Here is an 18,289-nt window from a genome sequence, read left to right on the forward strand (position 1 = left end):
TTTTTAGCCTTAGGGTTGTTGCCTTTCCGGTTGGACGGAGGCATTTTTTGAAATGAATGGAATTTGAAATTATATTAACTAGGTTAAATTAGTCTTCGATTAGACTCCTAGTTTGGAAAAGTCTTGATAAAGACTGATTTTGTGGTAGTCTTAATAAAGACCGATTAGTTCGAAGAATAGTTCTTTGAATAGCTAGTCTTAAAAAGGCTGATTAATTTCTTTGTCTTGGAAAAGACTGATTATTTTAGAATGTTACTCTTTGTATTGCCTTGAAAAAGGCTAACTAATTGTTAGTATTTAAAAAGACGGTTAGTGATTTTGGTAGCTTTGAAAAAGACTGAAGCCTTGAATCAATGAATCTCTAGGTAGCCAGAAAAAAATTCCAGGAGCCAAGAGCTATACGCGTGCGGTGCGAACGACTGTTCAACACCGACTGTCGGGTGTTAAATGGTCAGTTTTCACAGTGATTGCATACATAAAGTTGGTTTGGTTTCGCAACACAGTTTATTGATTAAATACACCACTATGGTATCAGCAAGTTATGAAAGAATGAGATATAACAAAAACTAAATAGTACAGAATGTCGGGAATTCTAAAATTGTTGGCTTAATTCACTGTATCCGTTTCTAATTTTCTTTATTGTTAGCCTGATTTGTCGTATGTGACATTCCCCACATAAGAACAGTTTGCCGTCTTGGTTCAAAGGGTGATTCTTCTTTTGGATCAACTGTTGGAACATCATTACTTTCATGTTTTGTAGTCATCGTTTCATCACTAATGTTGTTTGTTGATCCATTAGTGCATCTTGGTTTATTTTGAGATGATCGTAAAATATCTGTGTTTGCTGCACTTATAGGTGATGACGTTAGGTTTGAATCAGGGGTCTCTGCTAAAGGAGGTGATTGTTTTGTACATTTATTCACACCGATCCTATCGTAAACAGTCTGAATATTGGAGTCACGGTCAATACTACCGTTCATTGAGATGCATTTTCCGTTTTCTGCCCATTTATCTTCCTTATTTATATTGCTATAGCTGTCGTAAGTAATGAATCCGTTTGCTATGAAAGGTGTCGAAGTTGAAGGATATTCGGAATAATATCCACCCTGCAGTCGGTACTGATGAAACAAATTATCTGATACTGAATAAAAGCTGGAGGAGTGCGCTGGAGGGGTCATGTACACATTTTCTGTTGATACATATGTGGCTGACGAATATATCGGATTTAAATTCGAATACGCAGCTGCCACAGCACCTGCGGGATCGTTGATATAATCAACATGTACAGGAGACACCTGAGGAAACAAAAGAAAAACATTTTAAAGTGTTTGATAAATGCAGAATGTCGATAAATGTGTGTCGAAGAGTAAGTTAAATTTTTATATCGTTGCTCTGAATAGCGATTTGGAATTTTGAGCATCCTGAACTTTCGGAACCTGTGATATTATTTGATTTGACATTTTATTTGAATCTAGGTCATTTTCGAGAAATTGAAGTGAGTTTCCTAGTGAAGTTTTTGACCATCAGTTCCGGTACATTCGGCCCCGCACGGAGAATCCACAGATTACAAAATTACAACATTGCAATTGTTGTTTCACGCCCTGGTTGTTTCAACTAAAATGTTATTAATGTAACTAACATATATGTTGATTTTGTCATAACCATTCAGGTAAACGAAATTGCTGTATTCAAATGCTGTCACTTGGCGGAGAACGAAGAAAACAAAATGTAGAACAAAAATCCTCTTCATTTCACCAGAAACGTTTCATATTGAAAATTTTTAATGGCAAATGAACGTTGTATATCAGTTACGTAGTGGCCGTTTCATGTAAGTGAAAGTATGCAGACGAATATAAGAGCTAATAATAAAACAAGTTTTTTATGTAGGGGAAGATGCTCGGTTGCCGGCACCCCACCGTAACTTTTGACAGAAAGCAGATAGCGTCATTTCGACAAATGTCAGGTGTGTAATAACAGCACGTTCTTATTGTGCCGAATACCAAAGTAAACAGATGCTTGTATTTGTCGCAGTGCATAAAACGAATTTTAATTGCGTGAAAATCAATACAAAAGTTTTTCATGACTTTTTTATAGTATCATAAATTAATGAGCATCAATCGAAAAAGGGAGCAGATTGAATATGTTTGAAGTGATCGCATCGATCTATTTCTGGATTTAATACCGGATGCTTTCAAAATCTTTAGACGAAAAAAGGTTTACATGTTAACTAATAATATAATAATTTACAGACAAATATGCAGACTTGGCATCTCTGCATATAACTGCCGGTAACCGAACACCTTTCTTGAAATGGCCAAAATTTATCACTTTACTAAATTGATACTCAAATTTTTTCGATCGATTGAATCATCTTAGTTTCTTATTCAGCTGTTAGCTAGGGACTTTAGCTTTACATTGATGTATATATGTCCGCATAATGTGCACTTAGTCAGAAGTTATAAGCTTAAAAGAAAAGAGTGCCGATAACTGAACATTCTCCCCTATTAAACAGATATTTCTACAGTATAAATGTTTCAATTTCATCTTCGAGTAATGTATTTTCGGACAGTTTATGTTCAATCAATCATTAAACTTTTGTCGTGAATACGACTTACTTTACTATAAGGTGCCTTTTTAAAATTTACCCTCTGAGAGAGTGATAAGTTTTTGATCGTGAATATCTATTGTTGTATCTAATGAATCAACATAATTCTTGCGACCTGCCATCGGAAATATGATCACAATTTTATGATAAAATTTTCAGATTTGTGACATAGTCTCAAATAATTCAAAATTAAACTTTTCTGAATTGTTTGGTATAAACGAGTATCAATGAGGATAATTCATAAGGCGCGTTTGCCTTTCTCGTATTTTTAAAGCTCATAGCTCAGTGATCTGTGAAAGGATTTATATAATCTAACTACCAATAGAATCGAAATTGTTCAATTTAAACGTGTATAGCAAAAGCATTGAAGTATTTCAATAGTACATCATTGAAAAACCTGTCTCATTTGATCTATGTCAACACCAGCCAATCAGAACGCGTTCTAAGGAAGAGAACAAAATATCTGCTGCTGTACAACAAATCGTTCGGAAAAAATGTTCCGAAAAGTGGTGAATATCGCAGTGAGTTCTTCAATTTGGTCCTTATGAATGCTAGAAACGAATCCCTACAACATATTGATAGTTTCTTTCAATAAATTATGCAAATCCGAAATGAAATAATCGACATTAAAATTCTGTATGCGGCTATTTTTATAGCCGTTAGGACCGCCCATTAGTGAAAAAGCTACAAACGAAATCACATAAAAGGAAGTCTCTTAACAAAAATTCAATCAGTTTGGATTCTATCGCCACTGCGAGCAGATGTGTTTTGCGTCGTCTGCACAGCTAGTTTCGCTTTCGACAAGAGCGATTACGTCACAGCTGCCAGTCATTAGCATTGGGAAAAAAAACAACGGTGGAGAGCATTGCACAATATCAGCCGTTCTAATGGCTCTAAAAGTTTTCTAAAGAACTATTAGGATTTGTTGTTCGCAAATCGAAAGGAAATATCCTCAGTTTAGTGCAAATCTAGAACAGTTTGGTTAGATTTGTGCACTTTTTGCTGTGTGAAATTCACAGTAATCGAGATCAAGTGAAGCCTTCTTTGTTTTTGCGAAAAATGTTCCAGAGTTTAATGTCGTAGAGAATTACGCAATTTGACCTTTCTGAATGCTAGAAACGAGTCCCTTCAGCATATTGATAGTTTGTTTCAATAAATTATGCAAATCCGAAATGAAATAATCAACATTAAAATTCTGAATGCGGCTATTTTTATAGCCGTTAGGACCGCCCATTAGTGAAAAAGCTACAAACGAAATCAGGTAGAAACAAGCCTCTCAAAAAAAAGTGAAGCCTTCTTTGTTTTTGCGAAAAATGTGCAAAGGGGAATGCTTGCATAATTCATACAATTGATCAACTAATTGATATTCGGAAGTGTTAAGGAACATGTCAGTTGTTTTCGTATTCACGACATCCAGTTATGTCTCTGACATTACCCATCCGCCTTTTTAATCCGCAATTGCACGAGAGTCTGATTAGATTGATTTTTATTAGGAACCAACACCGAACACGCGAACCCAGAATATAGACTCTGTTTGTTTTGATTCGTATTTGTTTTGGAGCTGACAAAATTACATCAATATCCCAAACGTATGCAATTATACCTTTGTACATACTTGCGATACGGATTTCCATATTTAAGCTTCTCTTCGCCAAGCTTTTGTTCAAGTTTTACTACCATTCTGCGATTTCGGTTGAAGCGTTTTCTCATTATTATTATTCGAGTTCATCTTATACAAATTAAAAATTAAATTTTAGGCTCTAAATGTTAAGAGCACTTTATCACGCAGAGAAAAAAGTTGTAAAGATAACCATTGTGATTGTTTCAAATTCTTTTCTTCCTTCAAAGTTATTGCTGATATCTGTTTAGTGTGAATTGAGATTTGAGTCTTGCCAAGCGAAAAAAGTAATGGTCCAGATGATTTTATTGTTGAAATAAACCGCTTATTTAGATACTTTAGCATTCAATTAGTTGATCGATTGTGCAAGCTTTCTTCTTTTTCACTACTAGAATTGGAAACGATACACCTAAACTAAAGTACAGGTTAGTTACATTAAACATTCGGACACACAATTGAATATTACGAAATAACCAGTATTGTTCTTTATGATAAATGAATGGTGGTTCTGAAAGGAACCTTTTATTAATGACTTCTGAGTCGGTGCTATGCATTTCATATAGCAAATCATCAGAAAGTTCTACTACAAACTACAAGTGGTTGAAAAATGGACCGTATACAGTATAGTGAGGAAAATTTCGCATAATTTTTGGGTATACAATTATAGTTCTAAATACGAACATACAGAATTTTGATGTCAATCATTTCGGATTTAAATATTTCAGTGGAAAAAGTTATCAAAATGCCATACGAGATAAATTTCTGGCATTCAGAAGGGCCAAATTGTGTAATTCTCAGATATTAAACACTGTTGCGAATTTTATACTGCGAAAATTGCACAAAGCTAATCAAATTATCCTGAAAACTGGCTCTGTGACCTGAGCGTTTGATGCTTTACACCACGCAAAAGGTCTACTTCCATTGCCGACTGCTCCTCCTGACGACCGAAGTCCAAATGAGAAGACGACCTGAGCGTTTCACGCTTTATAGTACTTGGTTTGTTCTTACTGGAGTTGGTGGGAGAGCCTCACTTCGACATCCAGTTCCGTCTGCAGCAATAGAAGTAATGAACAGTTTTTTATCAAAGATTACCCTCTATACTCGTTCAGTAGATAATCGGATCTGATATGTGCCTGACTACCTTAAAACCGTCGTCCGGGTGCGAAAAAGGCAAGCAAGCGTGATGATTTTTTTTCATTATTTCCAAAAGTTTAAGAAAACGTTGTTTTTCATTTATTTATGGTTATCTCACGCTGTTGAAAATTTAATCACAAATTCCTGATCATATTGTCGATAGCTTGTAGAATAAATTATGTTGTTGGGTTAAGTACATCAAAAGATATTCGCGATAAACTTCTGCCCATTCTTGTACAGGGTGAATTTTGAAAAGGCGCCCCATTGTAAAGTAAGTCGTATAAACGACAAAAATCCAAATTACAATGGGTATCCAACGACTCATAGTGAAGTGATTGATCGAAACAGTTATTTTGAGTGATAGTGTCGCTATTACAAGTATGTGTTGATAAATAAAAAGTGATATATATTGTATATTGCTGATTCGCGAAACTAAAATATGCTCAAGCGACGGAAACTGCGAATTTACCACCCAAAATTAAACGATGTCAACCGATGCGATATTTTTTTGCGACCGTGCTTAACAAGAACAGTTGTAAACATAGGTTAGACTGCGAGGAAGATTCATTTCTTTCTTTTTTTATTTTTTTTTTGTTAGAGAGTAGATATCGACATTACTTCGTATCGCGTAGGACGTTGTTGTTGGATTGATGACGATCGAGTGATATCTACGTACTACGGCTGTCTATTGCAAAACAAACAGAACACAATGAATTAATCATACGAATTGATAGTGAAGCTCCCAACAGCCGGCTTTCCGGAGTTTTCCTCGCCCCATTAACACCACTCCTTTCCTGTGACACTTGTGGTGATGCAGAAAATTCCTCGGTCACTAGTAGCAACAATTGTTGAACTAATATTCCTTCCCTTCCCATATTGACCTGCATGGGTGTGGCCATCTACGTTATTGATCAGTCCATGTTCTAAGTCAGTTGAGGTGCACGTTGAGCATGATCTACGACTCCCCAAGTATCATGAATTTGGTACAGTATGCAATTTCAATTGGTTTCTGAATCATGGGAAACTCACAGGCGGTCAATTAAGCTAAGCTAAGCTATAAAAAAGAAATTAATCTTAAGCACTCAAAATTCGCTCTGGGGTAGTTGCAAATTTCTCAGGTGAAAACGATATAACATGGAATTTCATCCAAACTCACATGACACACGATCAGAGCATACCAATCTAAGCTTCAAATCGTTTTGTAGCGCTTTCTATCTTGCTGCCTAGCAATAACCTGTCTCTGGCATGCCATACGTACGACTAAAACGTTAGCTATAATTTCGCTGATATTTATAGATTCGCGTGCTTCCAACAGCTTCACTTTTGCATCGATTGACCAATCAGAGCTATTCTTTTCCATTGATATATTGCTTACTCCTTTAAAACCGTCGTCTATGTTAGGAAATTCCGATATGCCGGAGATTTTTAGCAGACCAAATAGGACACTGCTAGCTATTAATCTACATTTCAATGATATATAATTGGAAATACATGGCCATGAACATTCAAACCAATACGTAGAAATATTTTCAATCAATTGGTGAAATAATATTACTGATTGAAACTAAACTGACTGAACTGTAAGTGTTTGAAAGCTGACCACATTTTTATTTTTATTTACCCTTAAATTTCCGATTTGCACCCCTATATAAAAAACAAAGATGTGTTTCACATTAAAAGTTTTATTTATATATCATTTATTTTACCCCGGCTTTAACCATTTTGGTCGTTCACCGGGGAGCATCATCATCAAAAGCCCTTTCAGAGAGCTATTCTGCAAATGGAGTAAAAATGTCTTAATGTCCTTTGAACATTTTGCTGGTGAATTTTCTCATGGGAATTATAATCATTGTTGCATTTCTTTATCATCTGTGTGTTTAGTGATAAAGCTATAAGCCGCTACTTAGGCAAAATTTCTAGCAGTAAAAAATATTTATTGCAATAGGCGTTTCAAGTTCAACTAGCTGAATAACTGGTTAAAACAACAGAGACACTTTTGACGTAGTGCGACGTCTTTCTTTACTATGTTCATATGGGTGAATTTTCAAAATTTCACGACACAAAAAGGGACGACGAAATTAATAAACATATTAAATTATGGTAAATTGTTGGAAATTAATTAAAACAAAAAATTTGAAGAAGTGTTGTCAAGATGTTAACTGGGTATGCAATATGAAAACGAAATGAGAGCTAAAATCAACTTTGGAAAGGGATAACAAAATAAATAAACATAATAAATTACGGTAAATGATTGGAAATTAATAATGAAAATTGGAATAGTGACAGTTAAATTAAGATTACATGAAAAGCGAATGACAAAAAAAAAATACATCAAAATAGGTATGTGTCAAAATAACATAAAAATGGATACAAAAATAATAAAACGAACATAAGGGTGAATAATCAAAATTACGGCGTAGGGCCCAAGAGATGATAAAAAAGTGAAATATTAACAATTTTAGGTATCTATGGGTTACAAAAACAACTTATGTGAAAAAAACGATCCATGCATGGAAATCAGGAGGATAAAACGATAGCAATAAGATGTAACAAGAGAGATAATTATGAAAAACATGTTTTGCTCTCAATGGAGAATAAACTTAATTATACTAATACAAAGGAAACAATATCAAGTGATAGTAAAAGGATGATGGGATATAACTAAAAGAGGATACCCAAAAGGGATTTTGTTCATAGTTTTTTTTATGGATTTGAAATAAAATGACATGATGAACAGTTCGCTATAGCACAAACATATTGATTTATAGTTAGACATCAAACTAATATAATGAAAAATCAGCAATGAAATGATGAGATTAGAATACGATACAACGCTAGAGGACAACAAAATGAGAAAGATATAAGAACTAGTGGACAAAGTAACGATTACCAAAACGACGCTGGCCAGCAAATAATTCGTATGCCATGAATGTATTTTAGCAATTTCTACAGTATGAGTGTGGAAACAAGTATGTGTGGACAAGGGGAGCCGGACCCCCAGAATAAACTTAATTATACTAATACAAAGGAAACAATATCAAGTGATAGTAAAAGGATGATGGGATATAACTAAAAGAGGATACCCAAAAGGGATTTTGTTCATAGTTTTTTTTATGGATTTGAAATAAAATGACATGATGAACAGTTCGCTATAGCACAAACATATTGATTTATAGTTAGACATCAAACTAATATAATGAAAAATCAGCAATGAAATGATGAGATTAGAATACGATACAACGCTAGAGGACAACAAAATGAGAATGATATAAGAAACTAGTGGACAAAGTAACGATTACCAAAACGACGCTGGCCAGCAAATAATTCGTATGCCATGAATGTATTTTAGCAATTTCTACAGTATGAGTGTGGAAACAAGTATATGTGGACAAGGGGAGCCGGACCCCCAGAATGAAATCCAATTTAATGACAATTCGCAATACTCAAACAAGAATTCAAGACAATCGTAAAGAAACAAGAATATGGATCTGAAAATCGAATTATACTTGAAATCTAAAATTTTTTATGACAAAAATATACAACATTTAACGAATTACACGGCGTCGTATAAAGGGATAATACATAAATCCAATCAATAGGGAGTTAACTAATAATATTGAAGATTGAAAAAAACAAAAAACGTGTTGAAATAGATACGAGAAATACAATTAATATGTGAGCATAAAAGTAATCAATAAACCACTTTACAATGTATACAAACACATATTTGGGTTTATTCACAATTTGTGTACAAACTAATCTAAAAGACAAATCTAAGTCTGTTTTTAGATCAATATAGCACGCCGAAGACACATCTCAGTATATAAGGGGGTGACCAGTCGACCTGGATGTAGATCAATAACCAAACAGAAAGAAAGAAAAAAATTAATTACCAGATACGAATGAAGTAAAAACAAGTCGATGGATAGAGATAAGTAAAATGCAAGCAGCATTAGTGGTAAAATAACCTAAAATATCGAATGGAAGTGAGTTGCAGAGCCAAAGAAAACACCTGTTTTAATCCACCTAATGGTGTTATGATGCCTTTCTCATGTATAATATTTTGGTATTCTATTCAAAATGTTTCTCTTCGTTTTTTGAAAGAAACCAAGAGATTGTTTTGCATTAACATGGAGAATGGAACAGTTCTCTGATCGGTTAGGCCATCCATTAGAAAACGAAGTGGGTTCACTATTATATGTACTTCCAGCATCGGAACCTGAGAACCGGTATAATCGAAGTTGGTTCGTACGGCCACCAACAAACATGACGTTCACTATTATGTGTACTTCCAGCATCGGAACCTGAGAACCGGTATAATCGAAGTTGGTTCGTACGGCCACCAACAAACATGACGTACAAACTCTACTAGTTTTTATTTAAATTTTAAAGATTTTATGCGATTTTTCCATCGTACTCTAAATTGGAAATAACGGTATTGAGTCCAGTTTACGGTTTTTGTTTTGCCGGTTTAAGTGACGGTGTACAATATTGAACACACTTTACCCTACAATGCGGAACCGGAAGTCGGATCCAGATGAAATTCAGGAATTTCGTATGGGCTCGTGAGACCTTTCATTTGAATCTAAGTTTGTGGAAGTCGGTCGATTTATCACTAAGAAAAGTGAGTGAAATCCATTCTGGAATATGTGACTACTATTTCCGGCACTTCCGGAACCGTATACCAGGAATCAGGATAGCCGGAATCGGTTTGTTTAGTTGCCTTCTGATAATGACTATCTTTTTGTGTAGTTTTGAGACCAGTTTAGAATTTTTTTAGGTTTTTTGTTTCGCCGGTTTAAGTGGCGGTGTACAATATTGAACACACTTTACCCTATAACTCCGGAACCGGAAATCGGATCCAGATGCAAGCCAGCAATTCCGTATAGAATCGTGAGACCTTTCATTTGAATCTAAGTTTGTGGAAATCGGTCAAACTATCGCTGAAAAAAATGAGATATTGGTAGCATAGCAAAGCTTCCTTAGCGAACGAGATGGTGTGATCGATCAAGACGTCGGAAGGATGAACACAATAGCTGGGAAATCGAGACAGAAAAATTAGGAAAAACGTATATATCCGGTATTGGAGACCATGATAACTAATTGAAGTAAACGTAGTCGACACCGTTAAAGATGATCTGCGCGGGTGTGCTACCACAATACAAGGTGCTACACGTGTTTTGCTCAGTGGGCATTGTCAAAGCTCAAATGAATGCCATGGACAAGCACATAGAATTTAATGTTTATTTTTGAATCCAACACGATATAAAACATTACTGAGAAATCAACCACGAAATCCGATGAAATATTTTGAAGATACATTAGAAGCCTCAACACATTATGCGGAATAATGAAGTAATTTCAATGACACCCAAAACTCAAACGAGACAACAATTAATTCTTAAACTATGGTCAATAAATCGCAGGATATTCAACGAGATGTTTTATTATATTAAATGAAACGACTCGATACCCAGAGTCCGGGACTAGTAAACGTTCGATCACCCCACAGATAAGGTACAGACAATAGCGACTAAAAGGCGGAACTGAGACTTAAATGGAATCATACTCTAGAGCATCATAAGGTTAGGGCATCTGAGTTCATATAATCATAATATGTAAAGAGCAGAACGAAAAAAGTCTATTACAAAAATACGAAAACTGTCAATCCTCAGTAACGACAATCTTAGAGTTAAAGTTTTACATTCCGACAACACAACCTTTTCAGGGCGAAATCAGATCAAAAGATCTTCCAAAAAACATAGTTCTCTATACTCTAGCTATTACAGATAGTAAATTAGTAATTTTTTTACGTCGCACACAGTAGCCTATTTCAATATATTGCATCAGTCAGTAAAAACAATACGGAGTGAGAAAAACATGTTCAGGCATGTTAATTCATGATAAACCAAAGCAACACAATCGTGCGGCAATCGCATATATCGATAGCAATGAAAACATGTTTATTGAGTATATTTGTTTATTTGTTTATTTGGAGCAGGAAAAGGCCCGGTGAAGTTAGTTTCTGTCAAACTTGCTCTCCAACAGGTATAAAACCTCCTCATCTTCAGCATCAACAGATTACAATCATCCAAATGATACATTTCACTTAAAAATAACATTTATAAACTAACTAAAACTAAAACTAATTAGATAGTAACCTTAGGAACAATTTCTTGGTAACTTTTCGTGAAATATTAAAGTCGAATGACATGCTGCTGGCAAAAGGTTCGTTATACCCATAATTAGTTCTAGCATAATGGGTCCTAAGAAAAGAATAGCTTCTAAGATTACGGCGATGGATATCTATTTGTAAAAGCTGTAAGAGCTCGGAGCAGTCTATTCTTCATTGGAGGAGATCACCCACAAAAGTAGCCTTGCTGACGTCGCGACGGACAGATAATAAATCGAGGTCAATCACTTTGCATCTGGCGTGGTAACTTGGGAGGTTCCAAGGGTTTCTCCATGGAAGCCGACGCAGAGCACATCGAACAAATTTCCGTTGAATTGCTTCAATGCGTTGGATATAGTTTTGGTAGTAAGGTGACCAGACAACCGAGGCGTATTCGAGCGTAGAGCGAACTAAGGCAAAATAGACTGCTTTCAAGTAATGTACATCATCGAAATCTTTAGTAACGCGGGAAATGAATTCTAGCAGCTTGAAGGCTTTGAGAAAGTAAACTCAATGTTTTTCTTGAAATTTAACTTAGGACACCAAGGTCCTTCACAGACGATGTACGTTCAAGAACAATTTGTGAAATATTATAATCGAAACTGACTATAGACTATAGTTTACGACTAAAAGAGATGACGGAGCATTTGGAGGCGTTCAAAACCATTCTGTTGATATTACACCAGTGGATTTGATGACATGGAATAATTTAAACTCATCGGCGAATGAGAGTTTCATGCACTTGATCGAAAAATTTAGATCGTTGAGACAAAGTAAAAATATAAACGGTCCAAGCTGACTTCCTTGAGGTACTCCAGAGGTATCGGCGAATGGTAAGATTGTACAGTCTCCTAGTTTCACTATTATTTCGCGACCAGTAAGATATGAGTGAAGCCAATTCAGAAATGTCTAGAAATATATATATATATATATATATATATATATATATATATATATATATATATATATATATATATATATATATATATATATATATATATATATATATATATACTCTTTTTCTTTTTTAACGACTAAGTTTAGTAGTCAATATTTCTTATTTTCCTTTTGTGATACTCTCCTAACCAGAGATCATTTTTTTGTAGAAACAGACAATGAAAATTATAGAATTGTAGTACTCAAGGGAGAGCAAGGAACCAATTCGGATAGTAAATGGTAAAAGACCTTTATCACTACTTTCCGACATACCAGAGACTTGGGTGATTCGCATTGTTCAGATGCCTAAGCCCAACTCCTCTGGTAGAAGGTAAAAGTTAAGTTACTAGAAGATTTCTGCTTGCTTAAATGCCCCTCTGTCACGTCTTACTTTTCCGTTCTATATTTTCACATCCTTGCTCTCCCTTGAGTACTATCATTCTATAATTTTTCTATTTCTACGAAAAAATTATCTCTGGTTATATATATATATATCTATATATATATATATATATATATATATATATATATATATATATATATATATATATATATATATATATATATATATATATATATATATATATATATATATATATATATATATATATATATATATATATATATATATATATATATATATATATATATATATATATATATATATATATATATATATATATATATATATATATATATATATATATATATATATATATATATATATATATATATATATATATATATATATATATATATATATATATATATATATATATATATATATATATATATATATATATATATATATATATGTGGAGGTTAGTTAACCCAAGAATGCCCAGTACTGGTAATTTAGAACACCTTTACTTAAAACGAAAGAAATGAACATCCCGCATATAATAGTTAGCATTGAATACCAGACATATACAAAGTTGAAATATATACAATTTTTTGTTAGGCAGCAATATTTTTAGTATAAAAAGGGGTCTTTTTGAATTTATCGGCGCTTCTTATTTCAACTGTTGACAGTGCTGATCCTTGGGCGACCGGGTAGCACCGTAATCAAACATAGACACCAGCGTTCATGTGAAAGCAGATATTAAGACATAGAGCATAGTTCAATGAAACCAAGATTAGATCAGCTAGTTTCTAGGCCAGGCACAGAGTTTATGTGCTTTAGGGAAGTTCTCGTATTGTAGTGTAAATTTATTCAATAGAAATAGAAGTGAATATAAGAGTTTTGAACAGTTTAAAACGTGAGTTAAAGCTATAGATGACATTTCGTGACGCTATCGAAATACCCCTCTCGCCGTTTAGGTTTTTGCCTTTACATGGAGGTGCCAGTGACACATCCACCCTCCAAACCCTACTCCCATCCAACATGCTTACCAGACATGAACGAATGAATGCTACTGCCGCATTTACCCCTCAAACCACATTTTCAATCGATCATATTTTTTCCGGCACGCTCGAATGAACCTCTCAAAGTACTCAATCTAGAACTCACCTAATCTTCTCGAGTCTTTGGGCACATTACGAGATGGGTAGAACTCGAGAGAGTATCTCTACCACTATCCTCGGCTGCTAGTACGAGGGGCTCTCTGTTACTCTTTTAGGTATTTAACTGTGTAATGTCAACCGTTTAGCTCCAATTTTTTGCATTTTTGCGCTACAAGTTATCGCAATACCGATATGCTACAATGAATTAGTAATAATTCCTCGTATTACATGGACATCATCCGATCAAACTTTTCCATTCAAACTGTGTTGAAAACAATTCCCTGTAAAAATTGCGTTTAAAATGGCAATGAACGCCAATCTCTAGATAAAGCAGGCATTTATCAAATCCGATATTCACACTCGGACAATTATATATAGCTTAATCTAGGGTTACATCCTTTGCAAATGGGAAAATTGCTGTGGGGGAAACTAGTATGTAATAACCGATAAATTTGGTATATCGATCGAATATGGTATATAAAAAGGTATTGTGATATGAACTACGTCCTTCTTTGTGTTCTTCTTATGTACATGTACACATTTCTTCAAGCTCCGGGATATTCTTCTGCGGCCCAATACATCAACTCTGCGCAACTTCCATCAGCCAAGCCTCGGCAGAGGGTAGGAAGACAATCAACCGTAGGCTATTCATTTGTGGATTCATCGGGGATATTTCCCAAGGCAATAGCAATCTCAAAAGTTCGCAGGAGTTCGTTCCCCCCAGGTCACCTGTATGGAAGCCGTACCACAACGGATCGAACTACTTAGGACAAGGTCAGGTACCAGCCGTCATTTCACCGATTCTGCGGGTCATCTGCCGGAATTGTTTTCAGCAGTACAGTGCCCATAACATAATCCTGACCGATGCAAATCAATAAAATATAACTTAGAAATTGGAAGTCAAAACCAAATAAAGTTTAACAAGTCAAACTAAAACACAATTTATCCAGACGTTTCAGCCTTTCTCATATAGAAATACTATGCAATCACTGAAAAAATGGCTTTTTTCCGAGGCCCGGTAGTCATGTCATATACCATTCGACTCAGATCGGCGAACTGAGCAAATGCCTGAGCGTGTCCGCGTTTCCGCGCGTGTGTTTGTGTGCATGTGTGTATGTATGTAACACAAATATGCACTCACTTTTCTCTCAAAAATATGCACTCGCTTGTTTTAGAGATGACTGAACCGATTTTCAAAAAATAAAATCAAATAAAATGTCTTATGATCCCATAGCCTGCTATTGAATGACATTTGGATCCGACTTCAGGTTCCGGAGTTACATTGTAATATGTGAAAATTAGAGAAAAAATGTGCACTCAATTTTCTCTGAAACGGCTCAACCGATTTTCACAAACTAAGATTCAAATGAAAGGTCTTACTTACTCTTACTCTTACTCTTTCTGTCGTAGACCACGCTTGACGTTATCTTCTCTCGAGCCCCTGCCTTTCATGTAACTTGTCTTTGACACATTGATGTCTAGTCCGATCCGCTTGGCCTCAGCTTTTAGTCCGATGTACGTATCTTCTATCTTCTCAAAGTTGCGTGCTATAATATCAATATCATCAGCGAAACCAAGTAGCTGGACGGACTTTCTGAAAATCGTACCACTCGTGTCTATCCTCACTCTTCTTATCACACCCTCCAAAGCAATGTTGAATAGCAGACACGAAAGGCCATCACCTTGCCTTCTACGAGTTTCGAAGGGACTCGAAAGGTCTTATAGTTTCCTTAAAATTTCCAGAACACTTTACCCGGTTCAGACTTTCGGTTCCGGAACTGAAGCTGGATAAGTGGAAAATTACTAATTTCATAAGTAATTTTTCACGAACGATGGTCAAAAACTGGTACAAATCCCATAAATTTGTCTGAAAAATTCTTCTAGTTTGCAGAACTTGTTGGTTTCTGGACATAAAAATCTTATTCGTCACTACTGGTCCCCCCTTTTCCTGTTCAGTAAGTACCGAAAGTGGCGAAGAAAAACTCTAAAAATAGATCTCACTTCGATTTCTCAGCGATGCTTGAACCGATGTCCACAAATCTTGATTTGAACTATAGCTGATATTGCTTTTAAAGCTACTGTGAAATTTCATCCGGATCCGACTTCCGGTTCCGCAGTTACAGGGCGATGAGTGTCCAAATTTTCAGATCGCCATATAGAATGCCAGCGTGGAAGAAGAAAACACAAATAGAACGATGCGTGCTTTGTTCTATTTCGTACACACACACAAACGAAACAATTACGGATGTCTTCTGCTAGTGTGTGATATTGGAAAAACGCGCTGCTGCGGTTGATGAAAATTTAAGCTATCTTATGATAAGTGCGACCGAAAGAATAAAAAAATGTTTCAATCCACCTAGTGGTGTATGATGCTTTTCGCATATAAATCATAATAATATATAATAATAATATATATAATACTGTATTCTTCAAAATAATTTTCTTCGATTCTTGAAAGAATAACCGAAATCAGTTTGCTTGGCCATCAACTGATACAAACTATCAATTGTAGAAGATTTGAGGTCGATTTAGAATTGTTTAAAGGTTTTTCACTATTTTCAGTGTTGTTATACAATATTTAACACACTTTACCCTATATTTCCGGATCCGGAAGTTGGATCCAGATGAAATTTGGGAATTCCGTATGGGACCACAGGACCTTTTATTTGAACCTAAGTTTGTGAAAATCGAATCTATGAGAAAAGATAGAACATATATTTCCATTTTTTGTACATTATACCCCATAACTCTGAACCGGAAGTGAGATCAAAAAAAAAAATTCAGGAATTTAGTATGGGACCTGAGAGCTCTCATTTGATTCTAAGTTAGTGAAACTCGGTTTAGCCATCTCCGAAAAAAGTTGATGCACTTATTTTCACAATTTTTACACTTTTTACCCCATAATTCTGGAAACGGAAATCGTATCCAAATAGAAAATGTTCAGGAATTTTCTATGAGACCTTAAGACCTTTTATTTGAATCTAAATTTATGAAAATCGGTTGAGCCATCTCCGAGAAAAGTTAGTTCAAAAAATGTTATATACACATAGACACACACACACGCGCACATATACACAGACATTTTGCGTACACGACGAACTGAGTCGAATGGTAAAGTGGTGTAATGATGCCTTTCTTATATCATACATACTCTCATAGTATATATATATATATATATATATATATATATATATATATATATATATATATATATATATATATATATATATATATATATATATATATATATATATATATATATATATATATATATATATAATATATATATATATATATATATATATATATATATATATATATATATATATGTATATATATATATATATATATATATATATATATATATATATATATATATATATATATAATATATATATATATATATATATATATATATATATATATATATATATATATATATATATATATATATATATATATATATATATATATATATATATATATATATATATATATATATATATATATATATATATATATATATATATATATATATATATGGGAGCGGGTCATATCGCCGAAAGCCATTTCGCCGAAAGTCGTTTCGCCGAATGCCATTTCGCCGAAAGTCATTTCGCCGAATAGGTCATTTCGCCGAAAGTCGTTTCGCCGTAAGGGTCATTTCGCCGAAAGGGTCATTTCGCCGAAAGGGTCATTTTGCTGAAAGGGTAATTTCGCCGTAAGGGTCATATCTCCTGCATGTTATGTCTCCTGTATAACTGATGTGGCGCAGCCACATAACCGAAGCCAAGATGGCTCGGCGGCACAAAGCCGCCGAGCCGACGCCAGCTGAGTCGGCCGCCGACCCGCCGTCGGAAGCGGCGGCCTCTTGCATACAAACCTGTAACCGCCTCGTTTGCCCGGTCTACTCAAAGCAAGGTTTCTTTGCTTTAGTTAGGTCCGAACGAGCGGTAGCGAGGTCGGACAGCACATGAACCGAAACGATGTGGCGTAGCCGCATTAGATATTTTTTCATTTTCGCTTAATAAACGGAAAATACCACCTACATTTGCCTGGTAGATACACCTATGCAATTGCTTTGATGCTTACTAGCTAATAGCCAATAAGTTTTCTTTGGAACTACTTTCTGAGGTTCATGAATCAATCTTTATTCAAGAGTACAACAATCAATCATTATTCAAGAAGTACAATGGTAGGTCAACAAAACGGGCGTTAATGCTATCATTTTTCGTTTGTCTTTAATTTATATTAATTCTAATAACGATTTCAAGACGATTTCAGGATTCGGCGAAATGACCCTTTCGGCGAAATGACTTTA

General features: G+C 34.8%; 1 protein-coding gene across 3 annotated transcripts in view; it reads right to left on the minus strand.

Moving 5' to 3' along the window:
* Positions 1 to 485: 485 nt before the first annotated feature.
* Positions 486 to 18,289, minus strand: part of LOC131434826 (aryl hydrocarbon receptor) — a 698,066-nt gene continuing 680,262 nt past the window's right edge. For all 3 annotated transcript variants that reach the window (XM_058601997.1, XM_058601998.1, XM_058601999.1), the window contains one exon: positions 486 to 1,295. In XM_058601997.1, coding sequence (XP_058457980.1) covers positions 627 to 1,295 — 669 coding nt within the window. In that variant the 3' untranslated portion in view covers positions 486 to 626. The remainder of the gene's footprint in view (positions 1,296 to 18,289) is intronic.

The sequence above is a fragment of the Malaya genurostris genome, chromosome 3 (assembly GCF_030247185.1).
Source record: "Malaya genurostris strain Urasoe2022 chromosome 3, Malgen_1.1, whole genome shotgun sequence".
NCBI lineage: Eukaryota > Metazoa > Arthropoda > Insecta > Diptera > Culicidae > Malaya > Malaya genurostris.